The 14,675-nt window shown below is 44.5% G+C and overlaps 1 protein-coding gene across 2 annotated transcripts in view; it reads left to right on the top strand.

Moving 5' to 3' along the window:
* VANGL2 (VANGL planar cell polarity protein 2) overlaps nt 1-3,582 on the top strand; it is a 53,461-nt gene extending 49,879 nt beyond the window's left edge. For both annotated transcript variants that reach the window (XM_044944133.2, XM_006047548.3), the window contains one exon: nt 44-3,582. In XM_044944133.2, the coding sequence (XP_044800068.1) occupies nt 44-304 (261 nt within the window). In that variant the 3' untranslated portion in view covers nt 305-3,582. The remainder of the gene's footprint in view (nt 1-43) is intronic.
* Nucleotides 3,583-14,675: the final 11,093 nt, after the last annotated feature.

Raw genomic sequence — 14,675 nt, 5'->3', positions numbered from 1 at the left:
TGGGAGGGAAAACTTCCTGAGAAGTCCCCTTTCGCTTCCTCAGGCCTTCCTGGAGCGGTACCTGGCGGCTGGACCCACCATCCAGTATCACAAGGAACGCTGGCTGGCCAAACAGTGGACACTTGTGAGCGAGGAGCCGGTAACCAATGGGCTCAAGGATGGCATTGTTTTCCTCTTGAAACGCCAGGACTTCAGCCTGGTGGTCAGCACCAAGAAGGTCCCATTCTTCAAACTCTCCGAGGAATTTGTGGACCCCAAGTCGCACAAGTTTGTCATGAGGCTGCAGTCTGAGACCTCCGTGTGACCGCAGCGGCAGAGGGCCTGGGAGGCGCGGGGGCTCCTGCGGTGGCGGTGGGGGCGTGGCTCCCAGGCCCTGCCGTGCCCGCGGCCCTTCTTCCTCTTGCTCTAGTGTTTTTTTTACTTGAATTATCCCCCTCCCCATCCCATCTCCTCCCCCGTCCTTACTTACCCCATGCGAACCTGGAGAGACCATCCTGCCGTCAACAGTGCCTGGGAAGTCCCCCTCCCTCCTCCCACCCCCTCACTTTTGTGTCACTCCGGGCCCTGCAGGAATCAGTGCCTCTCGCCCTCTCCTTTCCCCGCCAACAGTCTCTTCTGGAAGGGCCCGGCAGGGCCCCACTCGAACCCAGGTTCTTAGAGCAGTTCTCTCCAGTGGTTCCCCAAATGATTTCTCTGGGGGTTGCGGGGGGCAGGGAGCGCAGATCTGACTCCAGAGAGCCACAGTGCCAAACCCCCGGGCAGCGCTGCCCACAGCCTCCTGGCGGCAGATGGACCTGCTCCCCCGTTGGCTCACCCCACCTGAGCAAACCCGGAATTCTTAAGCAGGGACCCCCCGTGTCCTTCCACACAACCCGAGTTGGAGCCTCCCAACAAGTGTTGTTTGCTTCCAGCTCTTCGAACCTCTTCCCCATCCACATGTTCAGAGCAGGGGAAGTTCCTGGGCCCTGGGGGGGCAGTATCTTTCTTCCACGGGGTCTTTCCTAGGCAGCCCCTTGGGGAAGGTCAGGAGAGAGCCCCGTGAACATCGCTGACCACTACCCTCTGAACTCCCCACACCTTTGCTCCCACCATGCTGGGGTGGGTCTCCCCCTTCCTGGTGAAGGGTGCCACGTAGACTTCTGTACAGATTTAGTGGCTTGGCTGGACCCTGACCCACCCCAGTGGTCTCAGACAAACGTTTTTCTTTTCTTCACCAGCCACCCCCCCACCCCATTTTGCTGTCTCTTCTCTCAGCTCCAGAGACCTGTTGCCTCATCACTTTTTTGGGGGGTAGCCAGCAGCTCCTCCTCATCCCCTGCCTTAAGTCCACTTCTTTGCCTCAGGGGTCTCTTCTCCTTGGCTGGCCAGGGTACCCCCCCCTCCCCCCCGTTCCCTCTCTGCCTGGTTTTCTGGGCTCTGGTCTCCCTCTGTAAGGGATGAGGGACCAAGACTGCTGCCTTTGTTGGGTACTTAGCCCCTCACCCCATTTAGCTTCCATAGTCTTTGCACCCAATCTGAATTCTTGAGAGGTTCACTCTCATTTTGAGCAAAAGTTGCTGGCCTTCTAATACTTAATTTCACTGTAAATCTGAGCCTTGAAATCAGACATCCCTAAATGATATAGTTTTAGCCAAGGGGAATAGAACTAAGGAGTACTCACACACCTCCAGCCAGCACCCAGGTCAGGGAGTGTCCTCGTGGCCCGGCTGGAGCAGTCCCTGGGCCCGTCCTCAGAGTAACTCACAATGCCCCTTGTTGGCCCATCTCTCCCCTGGAAAACGCATTGGTTCTCGCCTTGCAGAGGGCACCCTGGGATAAGACCCCCATTGATCTCTAGGAGAGGCTTCCTCTCTGTATTGGCAACCCTGGAGCCTGGGGATTGTTTGTCCTGCCGTCCTTTCTGGAAAAGCACATCTGTCCACACACCACTTCCTCGAGAAGGGCTCTTCAGCCAGTGCTTACTTTGTCTGCACATGGGTGGGTTACACGGCTGACTTAGGCAGGACCTGGAGGGCAGCCTTGGGCTGGGGCTGTGGGTTTGAGGATACACATCCTGTCCTGGGGGTCCTGGGAAGGTATTTTTTTTTCTTTTCTTCAAAGACCTGGTTTCAGAGGAATCCCTTCTGGGTCACATTTCTAAATACCTCACTATCCTGGAAAAGGGGGCCTGGATGGTGACTGGGGTCACTGCCGTTGTGGGCAGGAGTGGGATGTGGTGTGGTTTGGGGAAGAGTTGGGTGGGGAGAGGGAAAGTATTTGTGATCATAGTTGCTGCCCTAGATGAGGGGTGGGGGAGTGTTTATTTTAAGAACCTGCCATGTTTTTTAATCACTGTGATTTTTTCATTCCTTTTAACTAAAACAAAAAGACATTCCCCCCTCCCACCCCCAACTCTCTCTCTAAGCACTAAGGGCTGTGACTGAGACTGGTAGTGTTTTGGTCCTTTGCGTCAGAACTGTGGTATCCTTGTCTTCTTTGATTACTGTTATTGTTATTTTTTAAAATGTCAGGATGAACTGTCACGTGTATGGCTGTGTTTGTCTTTTGCTTCTCCTGTATGGGAAGTTGTCTCCATACTGTGAACTGAGGTAGGGTTTGTAGCTGCCTCGGTCCCTCTGACCAGTGTCCCCCACTCTGTCTGTCCCATCACAGGCTGGATTTTCTCATCCTTCCCTCGTGGGGGTGTGCCCACCCATTACCACCCCCACCCCGCATACTGTCATCACGGATGCTGTGGCTGCGTCTCTCCAGTGCTCTTTTCTGTGGCCCCATGGCGTCCTAGCTCGTCCCCACCACAGCTCCCAGGCCTTCCTTTCCACCGCCTGGGAAGGCCGGTGGTCCTCCCCTCCACACCCAGATGCTGTGCCTCAGTCCTGCGCCTACCTCACCTCTCTGCCGCTGTCCCCACTGGTCTCTGTGTCTTCCGCTCCTGTTCGTGCTCTCTATTTCTGTTGTTTATTTCCCTCTCGCCTCTCCTTTTTTCTTCCTACCGCATCCCTCATCTCAGCCCTTTCCTTTTCACGTCCCCTCCCCACTTCAGTTCTGTTGCCAACCCTGTTGCAATACCTGTGATGAGACATTGGGATCCCTTCTCATCTGAAACAGCTGTTTCCCAGAGTTGAAGCCTCTGTCCTTCTCTTCTGGGCCTGGATGAGCTCCCTTTGCCCCTCTGTGGTGTCTGTCAGTCTGTCTTCTCTTTCCTCTGCCTTCCCCACGGGGCAGCATCTGCTGATGGAGTTGGTCCTGGTGTGTGATTGTTGTGATTTGTTCTTTTGTGTGTGCAAGGAAGGGGGCTTTTTGAGTTCCTTCCAAGTGAGATTGTAAATGTAGAATTTTCCACTGTTGGATCTAGATTTTTTTCCCCCCTTTTTTTGGGTTACAGAGCTGAGACCTTGTGCATGCATGTAGAAAGTTGTAAAATGTAAATTCTTTTTTTTTTAATATATAAAAAGCTTGTTTTTACAGTTTGCAGTGGATCTAAACATTATGGCAATTTTAGGTTTTTTTTTTTTTTTTTCTTAAACATAGGAATTAAAACTGTACAAATTTTTTTTATATATAAAATAAAGGCATTTGACTTTTGTGGGGGCATTCTGTTGGTTTTTTTTTCTCCTCTTTTTTTTTTTTTTAACAGGAGTGAAAACGGCCTGAGAAGGTCAGGAAGGAGTGCATGTATGTTCCTTGTTAGGGAGTGCGTGGACCAGGAGGGGGCAGTGTGAGCTCGTCACTGCTCCACCCTTGTCAGGGTGAATGAAAAAGGAAGCTGCTTATTCTGAACTCTGATTCTGAGAAGAGAAACACTTGGGAAGGTGAAGACTTAGCTGTTCTCTGGGGTGGTTGTCAAGATAAGGAGGAGGGAAAGATTCCTTTCTGGGTAAATTCATGGGAATTTCAGAGAACAGTTGATGATTTCATTCAATAGTGACAGCCCCTCACTTGTTACTAAGACACATTCCTGAAGTGTATCTCATATTTCTAAGGATCGCTTTATTTCTACCAGTATCTCTCTAATCTTTCAGATACTGTACAAAAGAATATTCCAGCAGGAGTCATTTATTTAAAATGGGAATTTTAAGTTGACACTGTGCTTGTAATCAAGCCCTGGAATTATTGTTGAGAGATGAGGGGCTTTCTCTCAGCTCTACCCAGACCCAAGCTTCTCTGTGACTTTGGCCAAAATGCTTAGCACAGAAAATTCTTTCTAAGGTTAAAAATAAACAAACCAACAAATGAAAACATCCCTGTGTGAAGTTAACCCATTTACTACTGGATTTTGTCCTCTTCTCCCCTGTCCCCTCCTTTGCCATGCTCTGAGGATGCAAAGACCAGAGTCTTGTCCTTGTCCTGGAGGAAGATCTGAGTTACAGGGAGGTGACAAGCCAGATAACCTAACACAAGACTGTGTGGCCTGTTCACAAGCAGAGCACAGGTTAGCCCTAGCAGGTTTCCAAGGAGCTCAGAGAGCCTACCTTTAAGAAATTTAAGTAATTTGTTTAAGAACCAACACCAGTAACAGTACTTTCTTGAGGGGAGGGACTTTCTCTACTTTGTTCATATTCCTAGCATCTATGTCAGTTCTTCACGTACAGTCAGTGTTCAATTAAAAAGTGTATTGAATGAATAATGAATTATAAAGAACTAATGATACAATGTGTGTGCTCTGTGCTCAGTCACTCAGTTGTGTCTGACTCTTGTGCCACCCCACGGACTCTTGCGACTCATGCAGCTCGCCTGGCTCTGGTGTCCATGGAATTTTCCAGGCAAGAATACTGGAGTGGGTTGCCATTTCCTCCTCCAGGGTATCTTCCTGACCCAGGGATCGAACCCCCATCTCCTGCATCTCCCACTTGCAGGCAGATTCTTTACCACTGAACCACCATGGAATAGGGACATGTAAAAAGGATCATATATTTACTTCTCCCTTTAAAATTGTGGTCAGGTCTTGTGAGAATGAGTTAAAAAATTTTTTTCTGGACTTCCCTGGTGGTTCAGTGGTCAAGAATCCTGCCAATGAAGGGGACATGATTTGATCCCTGGTCTAGAAAGATTCCACATGTAACTAAGCCTTTGTGCTACACCTACTGAAACCCATGTGCTCTAGAGCCCGTGTGCAGCAATGAAGACCCAGCACAGCCAAAAGAGCAAAAATAAATGTAAAAAAATTTTTAGAAACTTCCCTTGAAACTATAGCCCCTCATTCTTATGGCTCTGTTCCTTCTGTAACTAGGCTTTTAATTTCACGTACTGTTTTCATCTCAACTGTTACTTCCCTGGTGGCTCAGACAGTAAATCATCTGTCTACAATGTGGGAGACCCGGGTTCAATCCCTGGGTTGGGAAGATCCCCTGGAGAAGGAAATGGCAATCCACTCCAATACTATTGCCTGGAAAATCCCATGGACAGAGGAGCCTGGTAGGCTACAGTCCATGGGGTCTCAAACAGTCGGACACGACTGAGTGACTTCACTTTCACTTTCATCTCAAAGCCAGCTTTTGACTTACTGTGACCAAATTTCTACCTTACCATGCCTCTGAAGTTATTCCTATTTTTACTATGATATTCCCAGCCTGGGACTAAAGGTTGGTAAGAGTGGATATGTTCCTGGCTTTGTTGAATCCATCTTTGTGGACCCTGGAGGAGTCTACTTAACCTCATGAACCTCTTTCTCTAACGCCAGCCCTAGGAATTAACAGATTTAAGGTCAGATTGCAATATTTAATCTATGGAATTGTATTTTCTCTTGGCGTTTTCTGAAGGCAAAGGTGCTTTCAGATAATCCCACTTATTGGTCATATAACAAAGAATATTTGTAACTTAGCTGAAAAGACACATTCTTTTTTTTAATGGAAGTACTGCATCTATCACTGAAGTTAGGAACTCACCTTGATGGATAGTCAGGATAGCCCCCAATCACCGCAACTAGACAAACCCCGCATGCAGCAATGAAGACCCAGAATAGTCAAATAAATAAAAAATAAAGCTATGGTTAAAACAAAACACCCCCTAATGTAACCTATTGACTTTGGGAGGTCAGTGTAGGTTCATCAGTTGTAACAAATGAACCACTCTGATGGGGGAGGCAATGCATATGTGGGAGTAGGGTCCATATGAGAACTTTATGTACGTTCTGCTCAATCTTGCCATGAACCCAAAACTGCTCTGAAAAATAAAGTCTGGCCAAAAGGTATGAACTTCTGTTAAAAGATAAATAAGTGCTGGGAATGTATTAATACAGCAACACGGTGACAATGGTTCGTATTGCTGGGCAGTATTCTTGAAAGTTGCTTAGAGAGTAGATCCTACAAGTTCTCATCACAAGGAAAAAAAAGGGGTTTTCTCTTTTTTTGTTCTTGTATCTACATGAGATGAAGGATGTTAACTAAACTTATTGTGGTAATCATGTCTCAATACATGTTATTCAACTCATTATGCTGTATACCTTAAACTTATACAGTGCTGTATGTTAATTATATCTCAATAAAACTAGGAGGAAAAATAAAGCCTATTAAAAACAAAGCAAAACCAAGCATAATCTTAGTTCTAGACACAGACCTAGCAATAAAAGAAATAATATAGGCACTTGTGATTCAGAAGAAAGCCTGTACTATTTCGCCAGGATTCCTCAGGTGTTTCCATGAAGTTTGGAAATCTGATAAAGGTAACGGAAGAGGAGGGTCTGGTGACCCATTAGCAGGGTGACAGTTGAACATTTGCATGAGTCCACAGCGGTTTAACTTAGTTACAGTTTTGATGCCTTTCAAGTTCCTGTTAATGCTTGTTCTTATTTTCATAAGAATGTGTGACTTGAGGGCGAGTTGACTAGAATAGTTTTTACTGCAGTAAAGAGTTGTTGGAGGATATGCAGGGAAGAATTGTTGGAGGATATGTTGCCTCCGTTATGAGACAAAGAAGCTCTGGGAGTCTAATGGACTGCATCGTGACTGTGTGTTGTGTACTTGAAACTTGTGATGAGTGTAGATCTTAAGCTTTATCATCACACACATTTAAAAAAAAAAGGTATGTCAGATATTGGATGTGTGAACCCGATTGTGCTAATCATTTCACAAAGTAGATATGTCAAATCACCACACTGTCCACTTTAAATATATAACATTTTATTGGTCAGTTATACTTTAATAAGGCTGAAAAAACAGTTGTTGAAAACCTACTTGTCTTCCGCCTGTTTGCCTACATCTTAACACTTTACTTCTGACCCCAAAGATGAAATCCAGTTTAAAAAGAAGCAAGAAAAACTGATTCTGGAGATTTCATTTTCAAGGACCTGTCTGTGGTTTGGTACTTCTGGTTGGGACAATACTGAAGAATTTGACACCCCAGAACCTACTTCCTAGAATTGAAATGTTAAGATGGTTTTTATTCTATCTTGGGGGAGGTCCTGAAAATAGAGCTGCTCAAACTTTAATTGTGCCATGTAGCAAGGATGAAAATCACTTGAAGTTTTAATAAAAATGCAGATTCTGATTCAATCGGTCTGAGATAGGGTCTAAAATTCAGCAGTTCTAACAAGCTCCCAAGTGTCAGCTCGGTTTGTCATAGAATTACCTTAGACTGGATGGCTTAAACAACAGAAATTTATTTTCTCACAGTTCTTAAGGCTGAAAGTCTGTGACCAAGGTGCTCGTGTGGTCAGATTCTGGTGAGGGCTTTGGTGGCAAGTGAGTGAGGTCTGGACTCTTCCTCTTCTTATACAAAGAATAATCTCACGATGGGGCTTCTACCCTCAAAACCTCATCTGAACCCAATTAACTCTAAGAGGCCCCAACTCCAAAACCATCACATTAGGAGTCAGGGTATCAACTTATATCAGTTTGGGGGAGAACACAATTCAGTCCACAGTGCCAGGTGTTGCTGCTGTTGTTCTGTAGAACAAGACCCTAAAAGAAGCTTTTGTTTCTATGACAGCTTCAGGGGCCCACATATGCCTTAACACTCAGATACTTGGTCCAGGAGATCTGTTGAGATCTAAATTTCATGAATATAGTAAGAAAGGTCGGGGCTTCCCAGGGGGCCCAGTGGCAGGCAGGATCTGTTTGCTAGTGCAGGAGACATGGATTTGATCATGGGCCCAGGAAGATCCCACATGCTGCCAGGCAACTAAGCCCTTACCACAACTATTGAGCCTACATGTGGCAACTACTGAAGCCCTTGTAGTCCAGAGCTTGTACTTCACAAGAAGAGAAGTCACCCCATCAAGAAGCTCTTGCATCACAACTAGAGAGTAACCCCCACTGGTCACACAGAGAGAAAGCCAGCACACAGCAACCAAGATCCAGCACAGGCAAAAAGAAAATAAATAAAATTTAAAAATAAAAGTTAAAAAAATTAAAAAAAAAATAAATAGCTTGGTAAACTCATTGTTATTTGTTTTATAGAACTGCACCATCTACATCAAACTGTTATTTATGGCACTCCTGAATGACATGTTGTGGTATAGCCTTATGTGTAGAGTTTATGCAAACCAATTCAATGGACCACATAACTGACCCAGAGAGACATTTATAATGACCTAAAAAGAGCCAAGCTGATTAGACTTTATCACTAGAGGCCATAGAAATTAAAGGAACAGTTTACAATATAAAGTATCTGACCATAAATTTTTGCCAATATGATCAATAGAACAGAGGAAATTCAAGAGTTTTACCAAGTGTGGAGAGGCTCAGATAAGCTTCCTTAGTGTATTAGTACTTCAATGCTATATTAATTGCTATGGTGTAGTCCCCTTTGGGCTTCCCAGGTGGCTCAGTGGTAATGATTCTACCTGTCAAAGCAGGAGATGCAGGAGTTGCTGGTTCAATCCCTGGGTTGGGAAGATTCCCTGGAGGAGGAAATGGCAGCCCACTCCACATTCTTGCATGGAAAATTCCATGAGAGAGGAGCCTGGCTGGCTACAGTCCATGGGGTCACAAAGAGTCAGACATAACCGAGAACTCACACACAAATCACAGTCTTGTTGTTGTGAGGGGGCTTGCATAACTCAACAAAGCTATGAGCCATGCCACCCAAGCTGGACGAGTCGTAGTGAAGAGTTCTGACAAAATGTGGTCCACTAGAGAGGGAGACACAAAATCACTCCAGTATTCTTGCAGATAGAACCTGATGAACAATATGAAAAGGCAAAAAGATATGACACTGGAAGATGAGCCCCCTTCAGGTCAGAAGGTATGCAAACATACTACTGGGGAAGAGCGGAGGGCAATTACTAATAAATCCAGGAAGAATGAAGTGGCTGGGGCAAAGTGGAAACATTGCTCAGTTGTAGATGTGTCTGGTGGTGAAAGTAAACTCCAATGCTGTAAAAAATGACATTGCATAGGAGCCTGGAATGTTAGGTCCATGAATCAAGGTAAATTTGATGTGGTCAAGTAGGAGATGGCAAGAGTGAACATCAACATCTTAGGAATCAATGAACTAAAATGGACAGGAGTGGGAGAATTTAATGCAGATGACCATTATATCTACTATTGTGGGCAAGAATCCCATAGAAGAAATGGAATATAGCCCATATAGTCAACAGAAGGGTCTAAAATCCAGTACTTGGGTACAGTCTAAAAAAACAACAGAATGATCTCTGTTCTTTTCCAAGGCAGACCATTCATTATCACAGTAATCCAAGTCTATGTCCATCCACTAATGCTGAAGAAGCTGAAGTTGACTGGTTCTATGAAGACCTACAGGACCTTCTAAAACTGACACCAAAAAATGATGTCCTTTCATTATAGGGGATTGGGATGCAAACGTAGAAAGTCAAGGGATACACAGAGTAACAGGCAAGCTTGACTCTGGAGTACAAAATGAAACAGGGCAAAGGCTAACAGAGTTCTGTCAAGAGAGCATGCTGGTTATAGCAATCACCCTTTTCCAACAACCCAAGAGACTCTACATGTGGACATCACCAGATGGTCAAGGGATTCGATCTGGTAGACAGAATGCCTGAAGAACTATGGACAGAGTTTCAAAACACTGTACAAGAGGCAGTGACCAAAACCATCTCAAAGAAAAAGAAATTTGCTCACACACCAAGTGCAGTGAGTGCAGTGAGAAATTTGCCTCTCAAGAAGGCAAAGTGGTTGTCTGAGGAGGCTTTACAAAGAGCTGAGAAAAGAAGCAAAAGGCAAGAGATGAAGGGAAAGACAAGACAAAACTCTACCCAACTGAATGTGGAGTTCCAGAGAATAGCAAGGAGAGATAAGAAAGCCTTCTTCAATGACCAATGTAAAGAAATAGAGGAAAGCAATAGGATGGGAAAGACAAGAGATCTTGGGAAAGACAAGACAAGAAAATTGCGGGTATCAAGGGAACATTTCATGTAAGGAAGGATGCAATAAAGGACAGAAATGGTAAGGACCTAAGCAGAAGCAGGAGACATTAAGAAGAGGTAGCAAGAATACACAGAACTACACTAAAAAGGTCTTAATGACCTGGATAACCATGATGGTGTGGTCATTCGCCCAGAGCCGGACATTATGGACTGTGAAGTCAGGTGGGCCTTAGGAAGCATTACTATTAACAAAGCTAGTGGAGGTGACAGAATTCCAGCTGAGCTGTTTAAAAATCCTAACAGTTAAAGTGCTGCACTCAGTGTGTGAGCAAATTTGGAAAACTCAGCAGTGGCTACAGGACTGCTGCTGCTGTTGCTGCTAAGTCTCTTCAGTCATGTCCGACTCTGTGCAACCCCATAGGTGGCAGCCCACCAGGCTCCCCCGTCCATGGGATTCTCCAGGCGAGAACACTTGAGTGGGTTGCCATTTCCTTCTCCAGTGCATGAAAGGGAAAAGGGAAAGTGAAGTCGCTCAGTCATGTCCGACTCTTAGCGACCCCATGGACTGCAGCCTACCAGGCTCCTCCGTCCATGGAATTTTCCAGGCAAGAGTACTGAAGTGGGTTGCCAGTGTCTTCTCTGACTAGAAAGGGTCATTCATTCCAATCCCAAAGAAGCAAGTAAGGAAGGAAGTGTTAGTTGCTCAGTTGTGTCCGACTCTCTGTGAGCCCATGGACTGTACCCACTAGGCTCCTCTGTCCATGGAATTCTCCAGGCAAGAATATTGGAGTGGGTTACCATTCCCTTCTCCAGGGGATCTTCTGGACCCAGGGATCTAACCCAGGTCTCCCACATTGCAGGCAGATTCTTTACTGTCTGAGCTACAGGGAGGAACCATGCCAAAGAATGTTCAAATTACTGTACAACTGTGCTCATTTCACATGCTACCAAGGTTATGCTCAAAATCCTTCAAGCTAGACTTAAGTAGTATGTGAACCAAGATTTTCCAGATTCCAAGCTGGATTTCAAAGAGGCAGAGGAACCAGAGATCAGGTTGCTAACATTCACTGAATCATGGAGAAAGCAAGGGAGTTGCAGAAAAACATCTACTTCTGCTTTGCCTTTGACTGTGTTGTTCAGTCACTCAGTCATATCTAGCTCTTTGTGACCCCATGAACTGCAGCACACCAGGCTTCCCTGGCCTTCACCATCTCCCAGATCTTGCTCAAACTCATGTCCATTGAGTCAGTGATGCCATCCAACCATCTCCTCCTCTGTTGTCCCCTTCTCCTCCTGCCTTCAATCTTTCCCAGCATCAGGGTCTTTTCTGAGTCTGCTCTTTGCATCAGGTGGCCAAAGTATTGGAGCTTCAGTTTCAGCATCAGTCCTTCTAATGAATATTCAGGATTGATTTCTTTTAGGATTGAGTGGTTTGATCCCGTTGGAATCCAAGGGACTCTCAAGAGTCTTCTCCAACACCACAGTTCAAAAGCATCAATTCTTCAGTGCTCAACCTTCTTTATGGTCCAACTTTCACATCCATACATGACTACTGGAAAAACCATAGCTTTGACTATACAGACATTTGTTGGCAAAGTGATATCTCTGATTTTTAATATGCTCTCTAGATTTGTCATAACTTTTCTTCCAAGAAGCAACTGTCTTTTAATTTCATGGCTGCAGTCACCATCTGCAGTGATTTTGGAGCCCAAGAAAATAAAGTCTGTCAGTGTTTCCATTGTTTCCTTAGTTATTTGCCATGAAGTGATGGGACCAGATGCCATGATCTTCATTTCTTGTGGATCACAACAAACTGTGGAAAATTCTTAAAGAGATGGGAGTACTAGACCACTTTACCTGTCTCCTGAGAAGCCTGTATGTGAGTCAAGAAGAAACAGGACTTGGAACAACAGACTGATTCAAAATTGGGAAAGGAGTACATCAAGGCTGTATATTGTCACCCTGCTTATTTAACTTAAAGGCAGAGTATATCATGTGAAATGCTGAGGTGGATGAATCACAAGCTGGAATCAAGATTCAGTTCAGTTCAGTTCAGTCACTCAGTCGTGTCCAACTCTTTGCGACCCCATGAATCGCAGCACACCAGGCCTCCTTGTCCATCACCAACTCCCGGAGTTCACCCAAACTCATGTCCATCGAGTCGGTGATGCCATCCAGCCATCTTATCCTCTGTTGTCCCCTTTTCCTCCTGCCTCCGATTCCTCCCAGCATCAGAGTCTTTTCCAATGAGTCAACTCTTTGCATGAGGTGGCCAAAGTACTGGAGTTTCAGCTTTAGCATCATACCTTCCAAAGAACACCCAGGACTGGTTGGATCTCCTTGCAGTCCAAGGGACTCTCAAGAGTCTTCTCCAACACACAGTTCAAAAGCATCAATTCTTCGGCGCTCAGCTTTCTTCACAGTCCAACTCTCACATCCATACATGACTGCTGGAAAAACCATAGCCTTGACTAGACAGACTTTGTTGGCAAAGTAATGTCTCTGCTTTCTTTTTTTTTAGCTAGAGAATGTATTTTTATTCTTGTAGTTTTATACTAGGAAGTCAACATTTAATAATCCATTATTTACAATTGAATTATAAAAATTTTTAATCCTTAAATTGTACATCAATATTCTATGACTCCAAATTTTATCACTCTCCTTCAAGTCTGAAGAAAACGATCATGTAATTTAGTAACTTCTACAGACAGCAAAGTCCCAGTGATATAACATTTAGTCTGAAGTCCTACACTCAGATGAGAATTAAGAACAGCCAGTATCTAACTGTGGAGAAGGCAATGGCATCCCACTCCAGTACTTTTGCCTAGAAAATCCCATGGATGGAGGAGCCTGGTGGGCTGCAGTCCATGGGGTTGCTAGAGTTGGACACGACTGAGCGACTTCACTTTCACTTTTCACTTTCCTGCATTGGAGAAGGAAATGGCAACACACTCCAGTGTTCTTGCCTGGAGAATCCCAGGGACAGGGAAGCCTGGTGGGCTGCCGTCTATGGGGTCGCACAGAGTCAGACACGACTGAAGTGACTTAGCAACAGCAGCAGCAGCAGCAGTATCTAACTAGCCTGAAACCTGTGTTCCTGGCTCAGGATTCCTGTGATAAATCTGTAAGTCCACACTAAGACACAAAAATAAACTAGGGTGTGTATGTCATATAAAAACTTCACAGTAAAAATAACAAAAATGTTACCAAATTTCAACCATATTACAGTTTTCATCCATTAGCTTTCAAAATGCCCGATTAACTGAATTAAGTGCAATTTTAAAAAATGTTTGCCCAGCATTTCAAAATGGTAATGGAGTATAACTTTTAAAATGTCAAAGTATGTTGTACATATTGCACTTTTCTGCTAGGCTGGGCTAGTATCCTCCATGGCAAGATACCAAAACTACTGAATAAAATACACTTTATTTTTTTTTTAATTTTATTTTATTTTTAAACTTTACATAATTGTATTAGTTTTGCCAAATATCAAAATGAATCCACCACAGGTATACATGTATTCCCCATCCTGCACCCTCCTCCCTCCTCCCTCCCCATTCCATCCCTCTGGGTCGTCCCAGTGCACCAGCCCCAAGCATCCAGTATCGTGCATCGAACCTGGACTGGCAACTCGTTTCATACATGATATTTTACATGTTTCAATACCATTCTCCCAAATCTTCCCACCCTCTCCCTCTCTCACAGAGTCCATAAGACTGTTCTATACATCAGTGTCTCTTTTGCTGTCTCGTACACAGGGTTATTGTTACCATCTTTCTAAATTCCATATATATGCGTTAGTATACAGTATTGGTGTTTTTCTTTCTGGCTTACTTCACTCTGTATAATAGGCTCCAGTTTCATCCACCTCATTAGAACAGATTCAAATGTATTCTTTTTAATGGCTGAGTAATACTCCATTGTGTATATGTACCACAGCTTTCTTATCCATTCACCTGCTGATGGACATCTAGGTTGCTTCCATGTCCTGGCTATTATAAACAGTGCTGCGATGAACATCGGGGTACACGTGTCTCTTTCCCTTCTGGTTTCCTCAGTGTGTATGCCCAGCAGTGGGATTGCTGGATCATAAGGCAGGTCTATTTCCAGTTTTTTAAGGAATCTCCACACTGTTCTCCATAGTGGCTGTACTAGTTTGCATTCCCACCAACAGTGTAAGAGGGTTCCCTTTTCTCCACACCCTCTCCAGCATAAAATACATTTTAAAATCATAGGTAATTGATTCATTTCCCTGAAATCATCATCATCATCACCAAAATCTTCCAGAATTTTGTAAGATTTGATTCCTTAAATACAATTTTAAAGTTTAACTTAAGGAGGGGAAAAAAAAAAGACCCTCATATATTTGACTTATTTCCTTTTTTTGGTCATTCAG

This window comes from Bubalus bubalis, chromosome 6, assembly GCF_019923935.1.
Source record: "Bubalus bubalis isolate 160015118507 breed Murrah chromosome 6, NDDB_SH_1, whole genome shotgun sequence".
In the NCBI taxonomy this organism is placed as follows: Eukaryota; Metazoa; Chordata; class Mammalia; order Artiodactyla; family Bovidae; genus Bubalus; species Bubalus bubalis.
Note: the sequence above shows the minus strand (reverse complement) of the source record. Positions and strands in the feature narration are given on the sequence as shown.